The sequence below is a fragment of the Vulpes lagopus genome, chromosome 5 (assembly GCF_018345385.1).
Source record: "Vulpes lagopus strain Blue_001 chromosome 5, ASM1834538v1, whole genome shotgun sequence".
In the NCBI taxonomy this organism is placed as follows: domain Eukaryota; kingdom Metazoa; phylum Chordata; class Mammalia; order Carnivora; family Canidae; genus Vulpes; species Vulpes lagopus.
This window is the reverse complement of record NC_054828.1, coordinates 132,860,231-132,880,621: the sequence shown is the minus strand read 5'-3', so window position 1 is coordinate 132,880,621 and position 20,391 is coordinate 132,860,231. Positions and strand designations below refer to the sequence as shown.

General features: G+C 67.1%; 1 protein-coding gene across 1 annotated transcript in view; it reads right to left on the bottom strand.

Annotated features, from left to right (window-relative positions):
- The window catches only part of MYT1L (myelin transcription factor 1 like), a 405,580-nt gene that overhangs the window by 12,194 nt on the left and 372,995 nt on the right, over positions 1 to 20,391 (bottom strand). The window contains 4 exon segments of the mRNA XM_041754071.1: positions 189 to 280; positions 13,272 to 13,493; positions 14,115 to 14,198; positions 18,632 to 18,694. Coding sequence (XP_041610005.1) covers positions 189 to 280; positions 13,272 to 13,493; positions 14,115 to 14,198; positions 18,632 to 18,694 — 461 coding nt within the window.

Sequence of the window (20,391 nt, the reverse complement as noted above, 5' to 3'; positions counted from 1 at the left end):
AAGCTACGCGTTTGGGGATGGCCGCCCGCCCCAGCCCGGGTGACCGGCCTCTGAGGTGTGCCGGGATCACCCCGCCCGGGCTGTCCAAGCAGACGCGCTGCCTCGGTCCGGGGCCTGGGGCTCGGGCGGCGTCGGAGGAGCCGGAGTCGGGGTGCCGGGGCCCCGCGCGGCGGCCGGGGGGTGCTCACCATTGCTGGCTCGCTGCCGGATGGTCAGCATCTGCTCTCCCGACAGCTTCGCCTTCTTCATGGCCGACGTGGCCCGCGGGCATCCCGACAAGCTGGGGACAGGACGCAAGGTGGCGTTAGTTACGGGACGCAAGGCCCCAGCCTGCACAGACCGTCGGGGGCGACGCACGCTGTTGCGTCTTTTTATCACCCAGGGCGCGGGCAAAGGGCTTTTGGCAAACGGGAAGCGAGCCCGAGCGGGGCGGCGGGGGGTGGGGGGGCTGCACACGAGGGGAGGGTGGCAGCGTCTGCCGGGGCCTGGGGACAGCTTGGGCTGACACGCGGGTGGGCGGGCGGGTGGGACCTCAGGTGACGGCGCGGCGGCCGGGCTCTAGGGCTGGAGCCCGGACCCCCTCCCCCGCTGCCTCCCAGGGCTGCTGGCGGGTTTGGGGCGTGACCGCCTGGCCGTGGGGACTTCCTTGCAGTGGAAAGTGTCCGACTTACACGAGGCCTGAGTCGAGTTGATTTTATTTTATTATTTTTTTTCCCCCCACCAGGAGCCCAGGGCCACAGGGACCCGACCTCCTGGCACCTGGCCGGGTCCACACCTGCACCTGCTCCGCACCAGGTCAGGAAGGGGAGGGACAGAGGCACAAGCCCAGGTCACCGCCTGCAAGGAGCACCGGGTGTAGCCCTCAGGAACCCTCCCCAGGAAGTCGAGTTGATTTTAAACGCACAAATGCAGGAGCAACGAGCACCGAGCTCAGCCCCATCCCACCGTTCCTTCTTGGGGCACATCCGGGTGTCCCCCACCGTCCCCCGTCCCGTCCTCCCTTCAGATGATTATGGGGGGGCGGGGGCGGCCGCACGTGTGAAAACAGAGCCCCCGGGGCACGATCTCGCTCGAGTGTGTCAAACCCCTTTGCCACGGACATCCCATGTGCAGCCTCTTTGCAGATTCCCGCCGCTGCCCGGGCTCCGTCCCCTGCGGGTCCGCGCTCTGCACCTGGACCAGGGTCCCCATCTGACCACCGTGCTCCCAGGGCGGCTCCCCCACCTCTTTCCCTGACGCGCTCCGTGTGCACGGAGGACGAGCCGCATCCTGGGCCACATTACACCTGCCCCTGGGGCTCAGCCCCTCCCCATCCCGGCCTCCACCCAGAGGGACCCACCGGGGGCCCTGGCACCCCCAAGCAGGTTCGCCGGGCACTCGGTGTACCCATGACACGGAAACCGTACGCACGAATACAGCTGCGTGTCCCACGTCCCATGTATGCATCACACACGCGTGGGTGCGTACTCCGTCGTAATTCAGGGCCTCAGGGACCCTGTCCACGGCACGGGGACGCTCTCAGGGGCTCATCCACGCCTCTGTCCGTCCAACACCCGACGACAGCCTGGCACGGCTGGTTATGAGCAGCACCGGTACGTGCGTGTGAGGAGGCTGCTAAATATCCTCGCACAGGCCACGCGACGTCCACGTTGTCCTCGAGGAGCGGCGGTGAGTGGTCGGTCGGTCTTCGGCGGCCGCTGTCGAGGGTCTGGGAGGGGCCGACTCGTCTCTGCCCCGTCGCCCTTCCCGGGACCCCGCGGTGAACCACGTTCGCTGATGGTGCTTCTAGACTAACAGGCGTGAGTCCCCAGGGTAAACGTGGGCATGCAGGGCCTCTGTGCCCGGTGGACGGTGGGCGGCGGAGGGGGGCACCGAGCCGTCCCGGGGGCTTGGGCACCTCCTGGGGCGCCTGATGCTGCTGCCCGGCCTCGTGGATGCTCCTTCCCAGGTTCTCTCTTCAGAGTGACCCAGGATGGTCCCCCAGCCGGGCTCCGGCCTGCTCGGCCCACGGAGGACGGACCCGCCACCTCCCCGGGGAAGGGTCACTGGCTTCTCGAGAGCACAGTCCCGGTGGCCCGTGATGCAGGGCCCGCTCCTCCTCCGTGTCGGCCCCCTGCCCGCTGTCGCTGTCACAGGCCCGGCCCGTCTCCGGGCCCCAGCTCTGGGGGGGTGCCCGGTTGACCCGGGCAGCCTGCGTCCCAGCCACCGTCGCTCCCGGTCTGCGCTCACCGGGGCTGGTCCCCAGAGGCCTCTCCTGGCCACCCCGTCTGGCTGCTCCCGGGGAACCTCCCCGCCGGAGTTCTCCTGCCCCGAGAAGAAGTGATCAGAATCGAGCGATGCCCCAGCGCACGGGCGCAAAGCAGCAAAGGGGGGGGGGACCGGTGAGGCAAAGCCCGTGGAGTGGACACATGTGGGTCCTTCGTGGCCACCTAGAATCTGGCCGCGGGCCTGAGCCTGCAGAAGCCCGGAACCGCTTAAACACGGGCTCCCAGGGTGCACAGACGCGCGGAAACCGATTCCATCGTCCGCCCCTTGCTTTTCTCAGTTTTCAGAGCGTGGAGGGGCAGCGAGGGTGCAGACGACGGCCCACGCCAGGAGTCACCCCCGAAGCTGGAAACCGAGTCGGGGCAGAGACAGGCCCACAGAGCCGTGGTTGTTCCAGCACGAGCCCCCTCGCCCACCGCACAGGGACGCGTGGGGGACCTGGGTCAGGTCCAGAGGATCCCCGGCACCGACCCGGCTGGAGGACGCGGGGGATGTGCGCGGCCTGTCCCCGTCGAGGCAGGGACCCGGGGTGCTCAGCGCGGTTCCCTCCAGGACCCAGCGGGCCACCATGCAAAGTCCTCTAACTGAAACTGCACTGCTCTGGGCGGGGATTTGGGAAGTCACAGTCTTAGCTGTGGTCACTCCGGGCACCGGACACTTAACCTGTGGCTCCTGCAGCTTGCAGCCCCCCAGGCCCGAGGTCAGCGGCGGCAGCAAGTCCAGCAGCTTCCAGGTGGAGGCTCCGGAAGGAGCCGGGAGGCAGACGGCTGACAGGTCATTGACCCCAAGGGACCTCCTTCAGGAGGGCTGGCAGGCCGGCAGGCAGGGGGAGGCGTGTTCCCGGGAGGAAGCAAGGGGCCGGGAGCAGGGTGGCACGTGTTGCCCCCCGGCCGTTTGCCGCCCGCGGAGTGACTGGGCACAGAGCTTAGGGATGGTGCTGGGGGCTCAGTACTCCACCCGGGTGCAAGCAGCGTCTCCCAAGCCAAGTATCACTCCCCGACACTTTATCCTACTGTTCACTGCCGCACCTGCTCTACCAGCCTCTTCCTGTGGAGCTGCCACTTGCAAGAGATGAGATCCGGCTGCCGTGCAGCTGGGCCTGCAGCAGAGACACCTGCTGACGCCGTTACAGCCCCACCCTGTCTGCCAGGCGACGCGGAGGACAGGCCAGACGCTGAGGCCAGACGCTGAGGCCGGTGCTCTAGGGCTGCAGGACGCCCAGCCCCACACGTGTGGGGAGACGGCAGGGCGCTGCTGTGCTGCCCGTGGGGAAGGCTGGCGTCCTGGAGGGAGCGTCACCTGGAGGGAGGGTCACCCAGCAGGAGGGTCACCTGGAGTGAGGGTCACCTGACAGGAGCGTCATCCAGTAGGAGGGTCACCTGGCAGGAGGGTCACTTGGAGGGAGGGTCACCTGGCAGGAGCATCATCTGGTGGGAGGGTCACCTGGTGGGAAGATCACCTGGAGGGAGGGTCACCCAGCAGGAGGGTCACCTGGAGGGAGGGTCACCTGACAGGAGTGTCATCCAGTAGGAGGGTCACCTGGCAGGAGGGTCACTTGGAGGGAGGGTCACCTGGCAGGAGCATCATCTGGTGGCAGGGTCACCTGGTGGGAAGATCACCTGGAGGGAGGGTCACCCAGCAGGAGCATCATCTGGTGGCAGGGTCACCTGGTGGGAAGATCACCTGGAGGGAGGGTCACCCAGCAGGAGCATCACCCAGCAGGAGGGTCACCTGGAGGGAGGGTCACCTGGCGGGAGTATCACCTGGCAGGAGTGTCACCTAGCAGGAGGGTCACCTGGCGGGAGTGTCACCTGGAGGAGCATCACCTGGCAGGAGGCTCACCCCGCAGGACAGCCTGGGGACCGTGTCCCGCGCCCTGACCTCCAGCACCCGGGAGGCGCCCGAGCAGGCCCTTGCACTGCCTTCGCTGCTCGGGGACCGTGTCCATCACGGGGCCGCGTCGCGGTTTCTCTGGCGCCCGGGCTCCCCGGCTCTCCTTGGTGAGCATCTTTCTTCGGCTCCTCCCCCTCCCGCCTTCTGGAGTCTCCAGCGGGCTGGTTGGTAGCCCCAGGAATTCTTTCCCTGGTTTTTAAAGACTGTCTTCTTTTCTCATTTTTATAAGTTAAGAGAGATTTCCTCGACTTCCCACGCTGACCTTCTCCCTCAACTTTTTATTCCCCTTCTCTTTGTTTTAAAAAGATCTTCCTTGTTCCCTTGACGTCTCTTGGCTTAAGAAGAGAGTAAGTCACACTATTCTATTTAGTCTCCTTTTCTACCTAATGACAAATCAAAAAAATCTTTTTCTTTCCAGAAATGTCCGTTTTCTCTGACCTTTCCTTTCCTTTTTAAGGTCTGTTTTGCTTTCAGCCCGTTCCTTAGTGCTTTCCTCAGGTGGCTGGTCCTCCTTGGCTGTTCGTTCCCGTCTCTGAGTGGTGCCTGCCGAGGCCCGTCCCGGGGCCCTGCAGATGTGGGGGGTCCCCTCCCGTCTGGAGGTCACAGGGGATGCACCCGGGCTGGGGCTGGGGCCACAGCAGCCCCGGAGCAAGAGGCGAAAGGCCTCGGCCTGCACCGGGCATTCCCGCTTCCCGCGTGCCGGGGACCCCAGGGTGGGGGGCACGAGGCCGGGCGTCCGGAGCCCCGCTCTTCTTCCAGAGGCGTCCCCCTCCGGCTCTGTCTCCGAGCTCGCCCTGCATCCCGCCGCAGGGTCCCCGGGGCCCGTGCGCCGCGGCCTCGCTCCTGACTGCCACCCGGGCGCCTGTGTCGTCCGTCCATCAGTCCAAGGTGTTTCTCTCCCCGCGTGTGGGTCAGGGTGGCAGGGAGCCCGGCTGCAGGGGGTGTCAGTGACTCCGGAGAGACGGCGCCGACTCCTCCCCGGGGCTCCGGGGGCGCCCGTGGCCTGTGGGCCCTGAGAGCCGGAGCCGTGCAGCCGCCTGCGCCCGTGATCTTCCCGTGTCCCGGAGGCCGCGTCGTCACACCACGCAGCACCTGCCGTCTCCGCGGGCTCTGCGGCCAACATCAGATCCGTGTCACGGGCGAGGCATTTGGAGCTGCCGATGCAGCGTCTGCAGGGTCCGCGCACCTCCGTGGGCCTGGACCGAGACGGCAGGGCTAGAGGGAGCACGGAGAGGGCCGGGCCAGGAGGGGGGGCCCCGGAGACCCCGGGACACGCTCCCATCCGGCTAGCGAGGGCGCAGAAGAAAGACCTTGGTGAGTGCCAGTGGCCACCAGCCCGCCGCTCCCGGTCAGGTGGTCCCGGCGCCTGTGCCCAGGATGGAGCCCAGAGGACGGCAGGGCGCAGGGCCCGGGGGCGAGATGCCTCCTGGGTACCCCCTCGGCGACCGCGGGCAGCACAGGCTGGAGCCAGGCTACGTTCTTGCCTCACGCGGAGGAAGGACAGAAATTGGCACAGAAAACACAGACGTGTGGAATTCGCGTGACACCGTCACATTTAAAAAACTGCTGTTTCCCTGAAAACCTAGGATCTGTTCACGAGTTGAGGGTGGCGTCGTGGTGATGGGGACCGAGGGGGACGCGGGGTCCGCGGTGCAGTCTGAGGGCGCCCACCGGCCGCGGCGTCGAGGTCCTGGTGCCCGTGCTCCCGTGGGTGCCCGTGGGCGCCCGTGTGCTCGGTTTCTTCATCTGTTTACAGGAGATAAAGATGAGCTTGTTTGAATTAATAATTTTGCTGCTTGTTCATTGGCCGCTCTTCCCTGCACAAGCACAGGCTCGTTTCCTGAGGCAGACGCGGTATGACGACTTATTTAATTTAAGGCCTGAGCGCAAAATAACCTGCTCGTGGGAGGTGGCTCCGGAGCCCCGAGGACCTGAAGGCGTTTGAGGCGGGCGGTGGGCTCCAGGTGAGGACGCACCTGTTCACATCTTGCTTTCAGCCTGGCGAGACCCTGGCAGGGGCCCGGGGCCGGGGCAGGCGTCCGACACGCACAAGCAGAGGTGGAAGCTGGGCGAGGTTTAAGCCGTGGGCTTGCGGTCACCTTGCAGAGCCGGGAGCCCACTGGCTGCTGCCCAGGACCCCCGAAGGGTAAGTGGGCCTCCAGCGGCCGCCGGGTGCGTACTGGCCGCCCGGGGACAGACGCGTGAGGTGCAGGTGTGACTTGGGTCCAGGACGAAAGTTCCTGTGACCACGAGACCAGGCGACCCCGCAAACCCGGCACCACGGCCACCTGCTGCCTGAGGCCACGGAGGGTCAGCGGATGCGACCTTCACCTTCGAGCCTTGGGGGAGTCTTGGGGGGGGGGTCGCAGTTTGGGGCTGATGGTGCATTTCTCCCTCCCAGATGCTTCCTGTCAAATACTGGAACGTGGAGACTACAATGCAGGAGTCTCACTACCGAGGGGCCTTCGGAGGTGGCGGTCAGCACGCGGCCATGCAGAGGGGACCAGCCCCACGGGGCACGTCCAGACAGCCGGCCGCAAAGGGTCATGGATTCAAATCTCCCGAAGGCTTTCTCATGCCGCCGGGAATCGGTGAGGACGACCGTCCGTGGAAACAGCTCTGAGGACCAGCGTGGACCTGGGAGGCGGTGAGTGTCCAGGAGCCGGAGTCGAGCTTCACCGTGGGCCCTGGTCAGGCTCGCTCTCTCCCTCTGGGGGTGCGTGCAGGGGTAGGATGTGTGGGCGGCTCTTGTTGGGGGCCCGGGCTCTGCAGCCCCACGTGCGTCCCCAAGGAGCAGAGCTATTTCCTCAGCAAGACCTCCCTGTATCCCCTCTTGAGGAGTTCCCGTCCTGCACAAAGGACAGTGCCTCTGCGGGGTGGACCCTGCCTCCAGGCTCCTCCGGCAACAACACAAATCTCGGGCCAGCAAGTGGGCCACGAACAAAGCACAGAGACCTCTCCCTGCAGACGAGGCCACCTGGTAAGATGACCAGAGTGGCCAGAGGGGAGTGGGGGCCTGGCTACCTTCCCAGAAGCGGGGCTCCAGCAAACCCCCATCCAGCAAATCCCCGTCTGGCCTTGGATGAACATCTCCATCCCCCTGGCAGCTCAGCTCCTCCTGGAGATGGGCCACCCGAGCCCACTCCCCCTCCTCCTCTGGGAAAGAGATCTGGAACTGAGAAGGCGGCTCTCCTGGTGCGGTGAAGGGAAGCATGATGCGTTCCACGCGCTTTCCTGACACACAAAACCACCACGTGGTCTGGGGAGCTTGGGCCATGACCTCCAGTCTCGTCCTGCCTCTTGCAGCCAGCAGCAGAAGCCAGAGGAGACAACCCAGGGCGGCTGGGAAAGGGGACAAGTGTCCGCAGGGAAGGGTGAGGGACCAGGGGGCCACACAGAGTGCAGGGGGAGTGCTCCCGAGGCGACAGGGCCCCCGGTTCATCCACAGCTTGGAGCACAGTTGGCTTGGCAGGTCACCAATTCCCCGAAGCTGTGGAATTTGGATTTGTCATCACAGGTCTTGACAGAGTACCTGGGAGCTCCCTGAGGGTCCTCTGGGCGGGTCCTCTGGGTGTGCACCTGGCCTCGGAGGGAGGGGCGCGGTCCCAGCTGTGAGAGGACCCCCTGCAGAGGCGGACGTCTCCATGGGGGGCCAAGGGCAGGGCTGTTCCAGCTGGGCAGGAGAGGTCTGCCCCCCGCTGCTTCCCCTCTGCCTGGACAAGAGCAGGGGACCTCCCCCCGCCTCCACCACCCAAGAGGCCCAGAGGAAGCCTAGTAGGCGAGTGGGCCGCAGTGCTCTTCCCGAGGCCTCCCAGAGTCCCTGTGCTGTGAGCATCCCGGGTGGGTCCCGCAGGTGCACGCAGTGGTCCATGGTGACGCCGTGCTGTGAGCATCCTGGGCCAGATCCCGCAGGTGCACGCAGGGGTCCACGGGTGACGCCCGTGCTGTGAGCATCCCGGGCCAGGTCCCGCAGGTGCATGCAGGGGTCCACGGGTGACGCCCGTGCTGTGAGCATCCCGGGCCAGGTCCCGCAGGTACACGCAGGGGTCCACGGGTGACGCCCGTGCTGTGAGCATCCCGGCCAGGTCCCGCAGGTGCATGCAGGGGTCCACGGGTGACACCCACCGGACAGACTCCTCTCCTTAAGGCCGAGTGCCCACGGGAGAGAGCCTCACCTTCTTGCTGTTGGTTTTCTGATCTCTAAAATCGGGACCATGCGGACCTCAGGGCGCCGTGGATCAGTGACGTATGTTTGTAAAACTAACCAGTGGCTTCTTCACATCCAGCGGAAACGGGGTAGCCCGAGCCTTCCTCTGCTTGGGCTCACAAAGACCCCGTCTCCCCAACATCCCCAAGGTGGACTACATGTCCCAGTGCCCCTTGAGGGACTACACCTCCCAGCATCCCTTGGGAAGACTACATCTCCCAGCGCCCCTTGGGGAGACTACATCTCCCAGCGTCCCTTGCATCTGGTGATGCTGCCCTGGGTCCCCTGGGTGCCGGGGAGGGACCGAGCTCCTGCAGAGCCTTGCAGAGAAGATGGATCATAGGAGTAAGCCCGGAGTAAGCGCTCGGGCTGGTGGCTTATTTTTAACGATTCTCTTGGCAAGTGTCAAGCAAAATAAACATTCGAGGACAGGCTCTCGCGTTTGTGATGAACTGCGAGGAAGCTGGGAATAAAGTAAATCGGGTCCTAGGGTCCGGGTGCGAGTGTTTTAGAGGGACGAGGACGTGATCTTTGTGAAAAAAAAAAAAAAAAAAAGTCTCTTCGGTCCAGCCCCGTGAAGGAGAAGGCTTCGTTCTAAGATTATCTGGTGACCTTGCAGGGTTAGCCCTGGTGGCTCTGGTTTGCGGCCTGTTCCCGTGCCCTGGGGTGGAGGAGATGGAGGCGGTGGGAGCACCCGCGCCCTCGGAGCAGCGGGGCGAGCGCAGACGACATCCCCGGCGCGCCCCGGGCCTGCGCCCGCCTGTCTGCAGCAGACCCCGGGCTTTCCTGGCACCCCGCACCCTGCACCCCGCACCCCGCACCCCCCACCCCGCACGGTGCAGGAGGCGTCTCCTAGGTGCCAGCGCCAGGCGCAGTGAGGTGCTGGGTCTGCTGCAAACGGTCCCGGGCCAGACGCCGCCCGGACTGCAGTGGGGCAAGGGGGCGGCCGGGACAGGGACCGGGCCAGACGCCGCTGGGTCGACATGCCGGGGGCCTGGGTGTGAGTCCTGCTCTGCCCCTGCCCACGGGCCCTGCACAGCCGCCGCTGGTCTCGAGCTGGGAATACTGTGGTACCCGTGACCTGGGACCTGAGCGCGACTCAGGGTCGGCCCAGGTAGGGGTGCTCGCCCCGGGGGGCGGCCTGTTGAAGGACGAGGAGGCCTCTCCGGGCCGACGGGCACGTGGAGGGAGGCGTGTTCCAGGGAACAGGAAGGCGCAGGGGCGAGGAGTGCGGGTGAGGAGGGCCGGGAGGGGAGGGATGGTCCTCCCCCCCCACAGCCAGGTGGGGGCCTCGGGGCGCTGCCCCTCTAGTGACCCCTGCGCCCGGCGTCTCCCCAGGGCTGTGCCGGGCTGCGGTCTGCGTGGCCCTCCTGCACCCCCTGGCTGCGAGGGGAGCCCACCGCGTGCTCCCCGGGCGGCGGGGGCGGTCCTGGGGTCCTGGGGGCCCCGGGCCTGTCCTGCCCGCTCAGCCCCTCTCCGCAGCAGCTTCCCAGGTCGCCCACCTGCCCCCGGACCCCCGCCGGGCCCTGCTGTCGCCCGAGCTCCGCCTGCTGGGCCGCCCGGCTCTGTCCCCTCTGTCCCCGCTCTTTCCTCCCTGGCAGCACGTGGGCTCTGTGTCCCTGAGGCTGCGTCGCCCGCCCGAGCCCTTGGGAGGTACTGGCCGCGCCCGCGTCTCCTCCTCCTGCAGCAGCCGTGTGGCTCGCCCCTGCGACACCGGCCCTCTGCCCTCTGCCCTATCTCAGGCCACTTTCGGTCCCGGTCCCCTTGCCTTGCTTCCCCGACTGGACCTTCTGGAACCCTCCGCACAGCCCCGGGGGGGCCCTCCACGGGCCTCACTGCCGCTGCTTCGGGGACAGCGTTCATCCTGCTGGGGGCCGGCCTCGAAGGGGGGGCAGCGGTGGGGACAGCCGCTCGCTCCCGAATTCTTGGGACGTGTCCCCGAATGGTGGAGGCCGTGAGTCTTAAAAACGTGCCGCATCGTCAGAAAGCGAGGGACCTTACTTTCCTCCTGTCTGGGGTGTTAGCAGCGTATCCCAGAGGGAATCTGCTGGATTTATATGGGGAAAAAATTGGTTTTGAATGACTTGGTTTTCATTTGCACCATTGCTTCTTCAGGGAGAGCCAGCCCGCCCTAGAGACGCAGTAGGACCTGTTCCACGTCCTTTTCGGCGGCTCCGCTCAGGACCCCGACCGGAGCCCCGCTGACCCCCCCCCAGAACAAAACAGACGAAGGGGTTTCATCTACCGTTTACGACCTGGCGCCATGACCCTCGGTCCTTTCCCGCCTCGCAAGGCTCTCACACTTTGGGGGGAAAAGACGAATAACAGGAACTTCCTGTGTCAGTGGAGGCTTCCCTTTGATTCTAAACCCGCTTTGCATTCACAGCACAGGGGGCCGGGCCACAGCGGGGGCTGTCTGCGGCCCCTCCTGACCGAGGCCTTTGGCTGCGGGGCGGCCAGTCACTCCTCATGGCGGGGCCACCGCCCCCAGGAGCGGGTGTGGGCGAGCTGGCTGGGTGCTTGGCTGGGAGCTGTATGGGTGCTTACTGGGTGCTTGCTGGGTGCTTGGCTGGGTGCTTGGCTGGGGGCTTGGTGGGTGCTTGGCTGGGTGCTCACTGGGTGCTTGGCTGGGGGCTTGGCCAGGTGCTTGCTGGGTGCTTGGCTGGGGGCTTGGTGGGTGCTTGGCTGGGTGCTCACTGGGTGCTTGGCCGGGGGCTTGGTGGGTGCTTGGCTGGGTGCTCACTGGGTGCTTGGCTGGGGGCTTGGTGGGTGCTTGGCTGGGGCTTGGTTGGGGGCTTGGTGGGTGCTTGGCTGGGTGCTTGCTGGGTGCTTGCTGGGTGCTTGCTGGGTGCTTGGCTGGGGGCTTGGTGGGTGCTTGGCTGGGTGCTCACTGGGTGCTTGGCTGGGGGCTTGGTGGGTGCTTGGCTGGGTGCTCATTGGGTGTTTGGCCAGGGGCTTGGTGGGTGCTTGGCTGGGGCTTGGTTGGGGGCTGGGCGGGTGCTTGGCCAGGTGCTTGCTGGGTGCTTGCTGGGTGCTTGCTGGGTGCTTGGCCGGGGGCTTGGTGGATGCTTGGCTGGGTGCTCACTGGGTGCTTGGCTGGGGGCTTGGTGGGTGCTTGGCTGGGGCTTGGTTGGGGGCTTGGCGGGTGCTTGGCTGGGTGCTTGCTGGGTGCTTGGCTGGGGGCTTCGTGGGTGCTTGGCTGGGTGCTCACTTGGTGTTTGGCCAGGGCCTTGGCGGGTGCTTGGCTGGGGCTTGGCTGGGGGCTTGGCAGGTGCTTGGCTGGGTGCTCGCTGAGGGCTTGGCTGGGGGCTTGGCTGGGAGCTTGGCCGGGTGCTTGCTGGGTGCTTGGCTGGGGGTTTGGCTGGGGGCTTGGCCAGGTGCTCGGCCAGGTGCTCGCCGCCCGGCATCTCCTCTCACGCCTTCAGGGAATCGGTTTTGCCCGCCCAGCAGCAAAAAAAAATGAGGACAGGAGGACGTGGTTCAGCCTTGCGGGGGGCACGTCTGACACCCGCCACACGGGGCCCCTGGAGGACCCCAGGCTCAGGGGAGCGAGCCCGCTCGTCGGGGTCCCTGTGGGAGGGGACTCGTGGAAGAGAGAGTGGGTGGTGGGCACCAGGCAGGGGGGAAGGCGCAGGGAGCGAGGTTCCCGCAGACACCGCGTCAGCCTGGGCAGACGGAGAAGTTCTGGGGTGGAGGGTGGGCGCTGCCCAAGGTCACTGAGCGGGGCCCCTGCACGGGACAGACGGTGGGGTGCAGGGGCTCCGCACACAGCGCCCTCCACGCCCTCCACCCGCGCCCACCTGTGTCCCTCCTGCGCAGCCACCCTCCGGCAGCGGGGCCACGCCGAGCCCGGTGCACTCAGGACAGCTGCCCGCGGGCGCCTCTGTGGCCCTGCTCCGGCCCGGCTGGCGAAAGGCGGCCGTTCGCCGCTCCTGCGGGCAAGTGAAGCCCCGACAGCTGTCCTCCGCCCGGAGACCCCTGACCCCCACGCCCTCTGAGTGCCCCGACACGTCACCCCCAGGCCTGCGCGGGCAGGAGCGCGGCGCCCACCCCGAGCCTCAGGCTCGTCGGGCACAGCCGGGGGCCCTCCCGCTGGCCAGGAGGTGGGTCATGTCGGGGGACCTCCGGGGCCAAGCAGGGAGGCTTCCTGGCCCCAGGGCAGGCGGCCAAGCCAGGGGCGGGGGTCGGCCTGTGTCCCCCGGGCCTGGCCGTCAAGCACTAGCAGCGTGATCCGTCCCTGCGCCCGGATGCTGGGAACCTCTGGGGGGCCGCAGGCTCCCCTGGGCCGGGCCGCTGGCCGGGGGCCCCACTGGCCCCGTCGGACTTTCCTACCTCTGAGGAATTTCTTTGACAATTAACAAGCAACTTTCCTTTCAAGGAACCTTGGAAGGCTCAGTGTCCCCGTCCCCGAACACCTAGGACGTGGGGTTGCGGCAACTTTGTTCATCCCGCGCTGGACGTGCCTTTCCCCCGTTTCTCCTGCCGGCCTGGTTTCCAGGAAGCCGGGGACCCCACGTCCAACCCGCTCCGTTGGCCTCTGATTTGTCCGCACCCCCCGACCCTTCCACGGAGCCACAGGCGGGCCCCTGTGTCGCGGCGCTCGAGGGGCTTGCAGACACGGGAGCGTGGGCGGTGACGGTTCACGGCATGACTGGCCTTCCCGGGCCCGTCCAGGCTGCGGCGGGAGACCCCCGGGCCAGGTGCCGCCTGGGGATGACCCTACGGGTGCCCGTGCACAATTCCAGCAGGTTCTCTGCCGAGAGCCTCTGCGGATCCAGGGGCGGGACTGGGACTTGCTTCTCGACCCGCCCTAGGGTCTCCCGCCTGCGCCGGGGCAGGTCACGGCTCTGCCGCAGCCTCGCGGCCGCTCTTCCCGAGCAGGGGTGTTGGGCTGGGAGCCACTCACCTGCGGTGCGTGAGGAAGCTGCCGCTGACGTGGCCCGAGCCGTCGCAGCCCGGCGTGGGGCACGACATGCCCTCCGTCTTGACGGACTTCCAGGAGAACTGCGAGCCATTGAGGTACCCGTCCTTCTGCCTCTTGGCGGCCAGGGGGCACCCGGACGCGCTGCGGTGGGAGGCGTACTTCCCGGTTATGTGGCCTTGGCCGTCACACCCGGGCACGGGACACCTGGGGAGCAAAGCCACACGCTGTGTCGGGGCGTCGCTCGCCGGCGGCCTCTGCTCCGTGGCCGGAGGGAAGGAGAGGAAAGGCGCTGGCAGTGGGCGGCGGCCCAGGACGCTCGTGGGGGGGGGGGGGCGCCCGGGCCTGTGGGAAACACGCGCTCCTGCGCCCTTCACGTCACCCCGGACTCTGTTAAGTCGCAGGTATTTTGATAATTTTCATCTGAATGAATTTTTAGTTTGTTCTCATGGAAAACTTTTCTCCAGAGTCGGAGGCGAACATTGCAGGCAGCAACGCCGGGGGCATCTCGCCGACTCTGGGCCCCGGGCGACCGCCTGGGCGGGCGGCGGGGGTGCAGGAGCCCCTGAGAGGCCGGGACGCGGCCACCGCTGGTTCTCAGTGTTGCGGTGACGCATCAGGGGCCTTCGTGGACCCGCCCCCGCCCCCCAGTCCGTGAGCCGCTCTCTGCACCGGGACGGGGAGTGTGGCCCGTGGCAGCCGCTGGGCACACGGCCCGCTGTGTAGACGGTGCGTCCGCGGGCGGCAGGTGTCCCAGGCCGTGCTCCCTGGCTCCCCGGCCTGCGGGCCCGCCCCCTCCCGCCGCCCGCTGCCCCCCGCGCCCCGTACCTGATGGGCTCCTGGTCTTCCTTGTCTTCCTTGCTCTGCGCTATCCTTATGCCGCTCTTCTTCGCCCTCGGGCAGCCTGAAAGACTAGGGAGGGACAGGGCTTCAGGACGCACCCGCCCGCCCGCGGCCGCCGCTCGACACCCCGCTCTCCAGGAGCCGGGCTGCTCCCCACGAACACGGAGCCCGGCGCGGGGCCCTCCTGGGCACCCCACCCCCCCGCCGTGTGCTCCCGGAGGCCTGAGAGCCCAGCGGCCCCGACCGGGACACCACGACCACGACCTGGAGGCCCGGCTGCGGCGGCCGGGGGATGAGGCCGGGGAGCCGGGCGGGTGAGGACGGGCCGGCCGGCGGGTGCAGAAAGGGCAGCCCCGGGGAGCAGCCACGCCTCCCAGACCCTCTGGGGGACCCGCCTTCTACAGCCCTCCCTGACCCGACCCCGACCCCGACCTCGGAGTAGCGGCCTCGGCCTGTCTGCGGGGCGTACAGAGGGCGCCCAACGCCACGCTTCCCTTCCTCAAAATCTTGGGAATAGAAGCTCACACTTCTGCGTGGGAAAACGTGCAGCCGGGGCAGAAAGTGCTGGTAGAGGTACAGGCGTAGCACCGGCCAGCGCCCTGTCCTACGAGGTCACACGGGACAGAGGGAACGGGACTCTGCAGGACCAGAAACTGGGCCGTTTACTGACACGCCCGGGACACATGGACACAGACTGCAGTGTAGACGGGGCTCCAGGTGGACGGGGCTCCAGGTGGACGGGTCTTTAGCATGGACGTGGACTCCAGTGTGGACGGGGCTCCAGGTGGACGGGGCTCCAGGTGGATGGGGCTCCAGTGTGGACGGGGCTCCAGGTGGACGGGGCTCCAGGTGGATGGGGCTCCAGTGTGGACGGGGCTCCAGGTGGACAGGGCTCCAGTGTGGATGTTGACTCCAGTGTGGACAGGGCTCCAGGTGGACGGCGCTCCAGGTGGACAGGGGCTCCAGTGTGCACGGGGCTCCAGGTGGACGGGGCTCCAGTGTGCACGGGGCTCCAGGTGGACAGGGCTCCAGTGTGGATGTTGACTCCAGTGTGGACAGGGCTCCAGGTGGACGGCGCTCCAGGTGGACAGGGGCTCCAGTGTGCACGGGGCTCCAGGTGGACGGGGCTCCAGTGTGCACGGGGCTCCAGGTGGACGGCGCTCCAGGTGGACAGGGGCTCCAGTGTGCACGGGGCTCCAGGTGGACGGGGCTCCAGTGTGCCTGGGGCTCCAGTGTGGATGGGGCTCCAGTGTGGATGTGGACTCCCGTGTGGACGGGGCTCCAGGTGGACGGGGCTCCAGGTGGACGGGGCTCCAGTGTGGATGGGGCTCCAGGTGGACGGGGCTCCAGGTGGACAGGGGCTCCAGTGTGCACGGGGCTCCAGGTGGACGGGGCTCCAGGTGGACGGGGCTCCAGTGTGGATGGGGCTCCAGTGTGGATGGGGCTCCAGGTGGATGGGGCTCCAGGTGGATGGGGCTCCAGTGTGGACAGGGCTCCAGGTGGACGGCGCTCCAGGTGGACAGGGCTCTAGTGTGGATGTGGACTCCAGTGTGGACAGGGCTCCAGGTCGACAGGACTCCAGGTGGGCGAGGCTCCAGGTGGACGGGGCTCCAGGTGGACGGGGCTCCAGGTGGACGGGGCTCCAGTGTGCACGGGGCTCCAGGTGGACGGCGCTCCAGGTGGACAGGGCTCCAGTGTGGATGTGGACTCCCGTGTGGACGGGGCTCCATGTGGACGGGGCTCCAGCATGGATGCAGACTCAGCATGGACATGGACTCCCGTGTGGGCACACAGTGTGACCAGGGGGCCCAGACCGTGCCCCTGCTGCTCCTGGGCTTGTGGTGCGCCCTTCCCTGGTCAGCCCTGGCCCCCGGCCACGCGGATTCCCAGGTGGAGGCGGGTTGCCCGACGGGAGGCCCATCCCCGGCCCTGCACCCCACATCCTCAGCTTTGCACCTTCTTGGTGAAGGAGCCTGGCTCCCGTCCGCCGAGAAGCGGCACCCTGCAGACTGGGGGCGGCTCGGGGCCGGGCTGGGCTGCGGGCGGTCTCCCTGGCGCGTGGTCTCCCTGGCACGGGGCCCATCTCCTTTGGCAGGAACGTGGCAACAGCACCCGAGTCTCTCCCTCCTGCTGCCTTTATCCCTCTGCTCCATTTTGAGGTAAGATGTAGGAAAGGGAGGTCCTCTCCCCCCCGACTGCTCAGCGGCTGCCCCCACGCCCCGCAGTCTGGCTCTTCTCTCTGCTGGCAAACGCGCTGTCGCCCGGGTCGCCGTGACCCTCGAGCGGCTGGCGGATCTGCAACCCCTGCTCCTCCAGGGCCTGCGAGCGGCCTCGGCCTGTGCAGGTCCGTGTCCCGCGCCCACGCCGTCCCTGGGCCCCTCGCCTCCTCTCCTCGCTGCGGCTACTCGCACGGTATGTCCTAAGCATCTTCCTGACCCATCTGCTTCCCCGTCCGAGACCCGGCAGCCGGGAGGCCGGGTGACCTCGGAGCCGCCCGAGCGCAGCCCGTGTCACCCCTGCAGTGGCTCCTCAGCACGTGCACGAGGCCCCGGGTGCCCGGCCTGCCAGCAGCTCCCGTGTTCTCTTCTCCTGGGTCCCCACCTGCCCCACCACCTCCGCCACCCGCCGTGCCACCCGGCTGCCCCCGCGGCCCCGCTCCGGCTGTCTGGGGTTCAGGGCGTCTCCCTGGGTGCAGGCGCCGTGCTGACAGCCACCCAGGGAGCCCGCAGAGCCCTGTCCCTGGGTCACTCACGCTGTGCCGGAAGCTGTGCACTCACTTGACAGGTGCCACTGAGCCACACGCTCGTTCGCCTTCGTGCAGCCCGGCCGCCCGTTGGTGCAGCGGAGTCACCATGTGCACCCTCGGCCCTCCCTGGCCGGGTCGGGAGCCCCACTGCCCGCCGCTGCGGTGCCGCCGCTGCTTCCGTTCACGGCTCCGGCCTCCCCCTGCAAGCGTCACCTCCGAATGGCGCTTTCGGATCCCCTCGCCCGGGAGTCCCGGGTGACACTTGTGATGGAACGCTACACGACGACGTTTCCTACACAGATGTCCCACCATCCGCCGTCACGGGTGCAGGGGCTCGTGGCGTGTCTGGGTCTTCGCAATCTCGTGGGGTGATTTTGCTCTGGTCTGGTCTCGCGGCTCGCCCTTGCTGCACATCCAGCACAGGGTGGCAGGCTCTGACCCGCGGGGTCAGCCCGCTGCACGTGACATCACAGCCCGGCCCCGCACTGCGGCCCCGCGAGCACCTGGGGACGCCCAGAGACTTCTTTGGTTGTCTCGAGTGACCGAGATGGTGGTAGAGCCAGGAAGCCGCTCGACCGCCCGCGTCAGCGAGGCCCAGGTGGACAGCCCTGGCCGGGAGGGTGAGCAGAGGCCCTCCCATCGCCCCAAGTCCTCCTGTGGGCACTGCTAGCCCGGGCCCCACGGCCCCGCGCTGCCCACAGGTGCGTCGGGTGATGGACAGCAGACAGAAGCACGCGGAGCTCAGTGACGGAGCCGCACAGCGTGGGCGCGGTGTCCGACCCTCCTCCAACCCGTCGAGCGGCCGGGGGCATCCCTGCTCCCCCGCAGGTGGTCCCACGTCCACCCCATCCCCTGCTCCCCTCATCAGGGTCCTCGGGCAAACACCCTCCTCTAGTGGGCGGCCCTGGGCGGACGCTGTCTCTGAGGGGCCTCCGCTCCCCTCCCCTCCCCTCCCCTCTCTCCCCTTCCCTCCCTCTCCCTCCGCTTCTTCTTTTTCCTCCACGTGGGAGACGCACTTAAAGCGCAGGTGCTCGTGTGCTTCGGGACTGTCGCTTCACAATCAGAGATTCCGAGACCGGCCGGGCGGGCGGCGGCCTCCCCTAACCCAGTCGCCACCTGTGCCGACCCGGTGCCGCTCTGCCGTCGGACGGGTCCTCATGCACGCCCAGTCCCTGCCTCGGCGCTGGCTTGTCGCTGCGAACCCGACAGGACGGGAAGTGTGTGCCCCTGGCCGCAGGTCCCGATCCACTTCCGTGGAGACGACGTCCCCAAAGTTTCTCTCAGTTCCCTTCTGAATGTGGCGGGCACAGGGGTGGGGGGGCAGGATCTGTGGCCGCGCCGCGGACCGTGTTGTCCTGGAGCTCGGGGCCGGCTCTGAGCTCCGTCGAGCGTCCCGGCGCCTTCAGCTCAGCTCCTCGCTCCCAGGGGCTGGGCAGCCCGCGGCTCGGATCGCGGTGTTAAGACGCCCACTCCCAGGGTGTTGGGGCGCCGCTCCCCGGGACGCCCCGGGCCTCACAACACGCCTGTCGGCTGCTTTTCCCCGATCGTCGAGGGGGCACGGCTGCCGCTGGGCGACCCGAGCACCTTCTCACCGGTGGGCCGGCTGCCCGGCAGGCGAGGGCCCTTGGCGTCCCGGGACGGACGCTGTGACGACGGTGCTGCCTGGTGGTCCCGGCATCTAGACCCTCGTAGCCGTGGGTCCCGCCGTGCGGGCGGGAAGGGGGCACGAGCACGAGTGGGCAGGCGCCTCGCTTACCTTCGGTGAGACGCGTAGTTCCCAGTGATGTGCCCGGAGCCGTCGCAGCCAGGGGTGGGGCACCTGCAATGAAAAATGCAGAATGGGCGATTTACTGGAAGGAAATACGATCCCCGGAACAACTAAGTCCCTCACTTATCCAGAAGCAACCGCTCTGAGGCTTCGCCTCCCAAGTGAAAGAGACGCGGAGCCGCGGGCTCCCTGCTGGGCGCGGGGCGCGTGCCCCCACCGACCACCGGATACCAACCTTGGCTCCCTTCTCCTGCGCACAACGGCGCTTCCCAGAAGGATCACGGATTTCTGTACCTGCCTGGGCTGCAACAGTCCCGGGAGCATCCTGGGCCCGACGCTATTACTCCAGAGTCGATCCCTCCAAATACCTCCTGCCACCTCCCCTTGTCACTGTGGTCCCCGTGGGACTCGGCTGCAGCCGCCGTGTGCGCAGCAAGACTCGCAGGGGAAAGGATGTGCAAGATCCTCGTCTACACGGCCCACGCCGGCCTTATGGCGAGCCCCCATTAGACGGACTCTTGGTCAGCGGGGCTGACTGGCCACCCCGCGACCCCAGGAGGGCAGTGGCCCCGAGCGGAGTGCTGGGGACCCGCCGGGCCATCCTGCGGACCGGCCCTGGGTGCGGCGGGGGGCTCGAGGGCCTTAGAACCCGTTTCACTGGCCTGAGTGGAGCCCAGGCGTCTTGGTCAACCAGGTCCTGGGAGTCCTCGATGCCTACACTGCCTGGCTTCTTCACTACCCCACTGCCACTGCCCTGGGGGGACGGAATGTGCCTTACAAATGATTCCTGCCCCTTCCTACTACTTCCTACACGAGCTGTCCCAAGACCCGACCCGGGGTCGGGGCGCTGCAGAGACACTTCAGTCCGCGCTACTTTAGTTTGCCTCGTACCCACCAGGAATGTAGAAATCGAGGACAAAAATCAAGAAAAGTTATTTTTCTCCATCAAGTGTGTAGATCTCAAAGAAAAAAAAAAGCTACCCCCAAAACACCCAACCTAACCCCAAGGATGAAGGCACTGTGTGAGCCACCTGACACCTAGGAGCAGCCCGGGTCACGCCCTGTGCCCTCCTCCCTGCTCGGGGAGCACCTGCCTTCCCCGCAAGGGCGGACATCACACATTTCAAGGGTTTACTGGACGTGGACTGCGTCTGGGGCGTTTTGGGGCTTTCCTCTCAGAGAGCCACCGTGGGGGCCGGATGCTGAGCCGGGCCAGACGGGACTTCCTCAAAGTCAGGAGCGGGACCCCGCGCAGCCCCTGCGCCCCGCGGCACTGGACAGAGGCGGGCCTGGGGTGCCCCGTGCTGACACGCACACGTGCGGACGTTCCTAGGAGTCAGAAGCTGCCCACGTTTCCTTTAGTCCCAAAAAGGGCCCAGGGCACCAGCTCTCAAGGTTCGGGACGCGGTATCTCTGGGTCGGGGCGCAGGCTCAGGTTCCCTGGAGGCCCAGGCCGGGAGGGCGGGAAGGGGAGGTCACTGGCCTGCACCGGGGGAGCCCGGGGGGTTTTAAAATAAGCGTTTGGGTGGAACAACGGGGCGTTTAGATGGAATCTGCGTATCAAGAACAGGGACAACCCGGAATCGGGTTGTTGACCTGATTTCTGCTAAAGTAACAGCAGCTTACATACAATTAAACTTGCATCACAAGACTCTTGTGCTGAGATGACTCAGTGATTGTTTCCTAAATAACAGGTGAAGTGACCCGGCCTCAGGCCTCCCGGCTGATTTCCCTCAGCTCCCCCCGGG